The 5,877-nt window shown below is 46.4% G+C and overlaps 1 protein-coding gene across 1 annotated transcript in view; it reads right to left on the bottom strand.

Moving 5' to 3' along the window:
• Positions 1-415, bottom strand: part of DDR2 (discoidin domain receptor tyrosine kinase 2) — an 81,025-nt gene extending 80,610 nt beyond the window's left edge. The window contains exon 1 of the mRNA XM_018573280.1: positions 316-415. Within this exon, the coding sequence (XP_018428782.1) occupies positions 316-337 (22 nt within the window). The 5' untranslated portion in view covers positions 338-415. The remainder of the gene's footprint in view (positions 1-315) is intronic.
• Positions 416-5,877: the final 5,462 nt, after the last annotated feature.

Below are 5,877 nucleotides of genomic sequence, written 5' to 3'. Positions count from 1 at the left end.
GTGGTAAGTTGTTCTTTCTTACATACAGTATACAATGTAACAACACTTGCTTTCTCAAACATTATAAACTAATTTTGGAATATGAATACAACAAGCATGTTAAAATGTGAGAATTAAAATAAAAAATATTTTCTTTTAAATTCACTACCTCAAACCACTTCTGAATGTTTTCTGGTTTAATCTCCATTTCTACAAGAGGAGCCAGCAACACCATGCCAGGCTGTTAACATTATCTTGCCAGACCAAAATGTAGAGTACACATTTGAACAGCTTAACACAACATGAAATAAACTGTACTTTAAATTTAAAACTTACATGTCAGGTGAAGAGATTTCATATGTCGTTCTCAGGAGGCTTTGGCAGAATTTCAAGATTTATTAACTGTGACAAGACTTTAGCATCTTCGATTAGTGCTTTTTTCTTTAGAGCATTTCTTCTTTACAAATTCTTCGTTTATCTGGAGTAGTGCCATAACTCTGAATAAATACAATTTGTAACTAGGTATTTACACATTATTTTCTTGAAAAATAATTAGTTTCTGCGTATGTGTCGGCGAAGATCCTCAGACTGCAAACAGAAAATCCAGAGCTGTATAAGCCGAAGAAAAAGGAGAGAGAAACGTCTGTTTCCAAAGGAAATGTCTGCAGGGAGGTTCAGTAATGTGCCTGATATAAGATGCCTTTCAGAAAGTTTCAGTGTATGTCAGAGAGGCTGCCAGAGTTCCCGGCATGCAACCTGTGCAACATTTGGCTTCAATTAAGGAAAGAAAATTTAGCTCACATCAATAACACTGGCCTCAGTTGTCGGGGGTTCCCGCGTGCAAACCCCTAGAACAAAGCAGGGTAGAGTAAAACATTGATTGAACAATTTTTCTATCAGTGTCATCAGTCACATACTGTATGTATGAGCATGTATAAAGACGGAGTGAGCTCCGTTGAAACGTTGACAATACAATGCTAATGCTTTGACTTATTTCAGCTGCAAGACCTGCGAGTGCCCCATACCTAGTGTGTGTGTGTGTGTGTGTGTATATTATATATATATATATATATGTGTATATATATATATATGTATACACATACATTTATCATTCCCTTTTTTGTGTATCTTTAACAAATGACCAAATTAGATATTTAATATTAGAAATGCTGAATCTGAAGTAATCACATGATTTATTATTGGTGACGTATGACTATAAATGTTTTTATTTTTTATCTTTAGGACCCATTCAGGCTATTGTGTTCCAGTGACACACAATAATATGCACATTTTAACATGCAAGATATATTTTCTTTTCAGGCCAAATGTATGTAATGTAATACTGCATTAGGCCACTAGTTGGAACTGAGGAGCATAAGAAATAGCTTTCTAGTGGTATGGGTTTGTATATGTATGTACAACACTTCTTTTTATCTGTATAGAAATGGTGACATGTTGCAGCTTGGAACGCATCTATCAATTAACTTTATTAACTCATTGTCACACATTGAAAGACAATAAAAAAAGTTTTGATAAACTTTATATACCACATAATCTACTGTTGGGAACATGATTGTTGGGTGAAGGAATAGAGAGACATGATTTAATATACAATTAATACCCGTATGCAAAAATGACAAATAAACTGAAATACCGTATATTGAAATCAATATATGTCACGGTTGGTCCTACACATACCAGCCAGAATAATATATTAATCTAAATATGTTTGCAGCACAAACTACTGGTAATGTACATGAACGGAACGACAAGTGTTAAAGTGACACTAACAAGTGTCCAAATTACACTCTGCTGATTGTGATTTTCATATTTGATAAATGTTTGGAGTTAAAATTAACGTGACACTATACTCATTAGTTAAACCTTAAAAATAAATTCAAATACCTTAACTGTTAATAAAAATGCCTCTTGTTTTGTATCAAGCTGCTGTAGATCCTCAAATAATCTCTGAATTTGTGCTGTCTCTGTCCTTCCTTCTGGAGTATGGCTACTTTTGTTCCCCAATGGTCCCTAGCACCAACAATTTACACAGCACTTTAAATAGTGCACATTCACAGTCAGGGCCAGACTGGCCATTGGGCAACCAGGCACTTGCCCGGTGGGCTGGGAGGGCAGAACTCAATCATCCTGATTGTGTTTGGCCCTGCTCGGCCCGGCCCGCTATGCCCGATGGCTGTGCCCTCTAATCACTGGAGCTCTCAAAGCGGCCAGGCAGAGCAGACAGAGCGGAGTTGCCCCATCCCCATCACCAGCAGACCCAGTGTCAGCTCTCTCGGACGGCTGTTTCCGGCTGATCCGGGCTGGCCAGATCAGGCAGAGGCGGCCCTCTAAACAGGTATGTTAGAGGGCCGCTCTCTGGGGCCTCTCGGGGCCCTAGTGAGGAGTAGGAGGAGCCCGAGAGAGGAGTGGAGAGCTGCATCTGCTGACCCTGCAGCCACCAGCACGACACCAAATCCCAGGTGAGAGCCCCACTGTTTACCGGAGTCCCCACTGACCACCGGAGTCCCCACTGACCCCCTGAGCTTGCATTGACCCCCAGAGGCCGCACTGACCCCCAGAGCCCCACTGACCCCCAGAGGCCGCACTGACCACCAGAGGCCGCACTGACCACCAGAGGCCGCACTGACCACCTGAGCTCGCACTGACCCCCAGAGGCCCCACTGACCACCAGTGGCCCCACTGACCCCCAGAGGCCCCACTAACCCCCAGAGATGCCACTGACCACCAGAGGCCGCACTGAGCTCCAGAGGTGGCACTGACCACCTGAGCTCACAATGACCCCTAGAGGCTGCACTGACCAACTGAGCTCACACTGACCACCCGAGCCCCACTGACCACCAGAGCTGCACTGACCACCAGAGCCACACTGACCACCTGAGCTCACACTGACCCCCAGAGGGCGCACTGACCCCCAGAGGCCGCACTAGCCACCTTGAGACCCTGAACTGACCAGTGAGAGCTTGCACTGACCAACTTGAGAGCTTGCAGTGACCATCTTGAGAGCCTGCAGTGACCACCTTAAGAGCCCGCACTGGCCACCTGAGAGCCCGCACAGTCCTCCTGAGAGCCTGGAGACATACAGCCGCAAACCTGGAGCAATATAAAGTATGTAGCTTTATATTATTCTGCATTGTTGTATAGTGTATTGCTGGGATTCGTAGTCCCCTATAGCAAGTGTCTTTATGAATTGCTGTATAATTTATTGCTGGGATTTGTAGTCCTCTATAAGTGGTGGTATTCTGCACTGCTGTATAATTCATTGCTGGGTTTTTTTGTAGTCCACTTTAGTTGGCGATGGTATTCAGCATTGCTGGTTTGCTGTAAAATGTATTGCTTGGATTTGTAGTAGTGTATAGTTGGTGGTATTCTGCATTCCTGTATAATGATTTTACAGCAATGCAGAATACCACCAGCAATACATTACATTATACATATATTATTATTACGTTATGTGAAGCATGCGGCTCCTATTTACAGCATCGGCCGCACATCTCATTCTCCTTCTTGGGGAACCATGCCGTCCACACCCGCCTGCGAGATCCTCTACAGCAGTAGTTCTCAACCTGTGTAACCTCAGGACCCATATTTGACCTTGGTCATTAAGTCATGATCCAAGTCACACTGCACTGGAACTCACAGCATTGCAGTACCTCGCGTTCCGGTGGGGGCAATCGAACTGTGGGTGGGAGGTGCGTTTGGGGCGCCATTCAAATGAGTGGCAATGCAACACACCTCCCACACCAGAATTCACGGTGGGTGCGATTTTGTGTGGTACAGTGCGATTAACACACCGTACTAGTGTGAACGGGCCCTCAAAAACACTGACATACCTACACACTAACACAGGCACAATCTCACACAATCTCACACACATATACACACTCCCAAATTTTTTTTTTTTAAAGATCCACCCAGTCTACCGATCTTATAGAGAACTGGAGTGGATCCTCAGCCTGGGGCCCAGTGTGGGCTGCTGTGCTGTGCACTGACGGAACTCCATTCATATGTGCATTGCTGGTACAGTTTCCTTGTGAGCCCTGTAGAGGTGCCAGGAGCCAGAATGTGATGCCAATCCGGTCCAGGCACCTCTACAGGTCACTTGAGGGAGCTGTAAGCAATGCATGAATGAATGGAGCGCCCTTGTGGCCATAGCCCCATCCCACCTCAAGCTGACTCTCAGCACCGGGAAGCATATTTTGAATGGCTGCTCAGCACAAAAAATGATAATTCTTGGGCTAGAGGGAGGCTAAGGAGTCTCTCGCCATTAAAAGTGGAAGTCATGTGGGGACCCACTGAACATGGGGTGGGGACCCACTTTTAGGTCACGACCCACCAGTTGGGAACCAAGGCAATATAGGACGAGGTCGCTAAGAATAATATAAAATTTCTTTAATCAGGAGTAAGTTTGCGTTTGAATTCCATTTCCCATTTGCTCATATAGATCGTGGGGGGTGTCATAAGTAAGTCGAATTATTGTTTTATAAAAGTATGAAAGACAATGGGAGGGAACAGTCGTAGCACCTAATAGAGATTTGAATGGTGTAAATTCCTTCGCTGTTCTTAAAGGTTTCGGTAGTGAATGGATAAAATGAGACAACTGGTAATATTTCCAGTAGTTTAGACCATTTGTCCTTGGTCATTAAGTTGCGACCCAAGTCACACTGCAATGGAACGCACAACATTAGGGTACTGCATGTTTTGGTGCGGGCATACAAACTGTTGGTGGGAGATGCATTTGGGGTACCATACAAATGAATAGTCACTCTGGTCCAGGCACCTCTATAGAACACGTGAGGGAGCTGTAAGCAATGCACGTATGGATGGAGCTCCCTCGCGGCCATAGCCCCATCCAATCCCACCTCAAGCTGAAACTCTGCGCCGGGCAGCATATTTCGAATGGCTGCTTGGCACAAGAACTGACAGTGCTGCGCTAGAGGGAGACTGAGGAGCCTCTCGCCTAGAAAAGTGGAAGGCATGCGGCGACCCACTGAACACTGGGTCGCGACCCACTTTTGGGTCAGGACCCACCAGTTGAGAACCAAGGCTCTACAGGGTTCTTAGACCCTGAACAGCGCTCCTGACACCCAGCACAGCCACCCTGAGACGCTGCACAGCCTCTTGGCAGTTCTGTAAGCAACACCTTATTTTCTGGAAGTGCCCCTCCCGAGACTAAACTCTGGATCCACCCCTGATCAGACCACCATCCGGACCGAGCCGGGAGGACTGTGTGGAACACCGCGCTGTACTGGAGAGAAATCACAGAACACCGGACTCTAGCAGTAAGTGAACTAAAAGGGGGAAGGGACAGGGAAGCACTACCGGGCACTGAGGAGTGATACACAGGTGAGACACCGGAGGAATACAGGGTTCAAAATGAGGAAGACACGCTGGGGTAACACAGGGGCCAGAATGAGGGAACACATGGACAAAACTGAGGGGGGACACAGGAGACAGAATGAGGGGACACATGGACCAGACTAAGGGGGGGGCACAAGGGTCAGAATGAGGGCACACATGGACCAGACTGAGGGAAGACACGGGCCAGAATGAGGGGACACATGGACCAGACTGATGGGGACACAGAGTTCCCTGTAATTAGGTGGCGGCCTTAGGTGCCTAGCCCTGCCGCTCGATTGTGCTATGTTTGGCCTCACCCCCAGATTGTGACAGGGTGGGGCCTGTCAGGGGGTCATGTGATTGGGCTGCTCACTCCAAAATGCCTCAGGGCAGCCCGGTGGCTCAGGGGTTAGAACAAATGGCCTTCAGCACATGTGTCTCAGGTTCAAATCCTGGCTCATGTGACTTGCACGTTCTCCCTGTGCTCCTTTCTCCAACCTCCCCTCCAAACACCAGCATATATCATTGTGGAAAGGGAAT

Source organism: Nanorana parkeri, unplaced genomic scaffold (assembly GCF_000935625.1).
Source record: "Nanorana parkeri isolate BGI_ZX_2015 unplaced genomic scaffold, ASM93562v1 scaffold2313, whole genome shotgun sequence".
Classification (NCBI taxonomy): domain Eukaryota; kingdom Metazoa; phylum Chordata; class Amphibia; order Anura; family Dicroglossidae; genus Nanorana; species Nanorana parkeri.
Note: the sequence above shows the minus strand (reverse complement) of the source record. Positions and strands in the feature narration are given on the sequence as shown.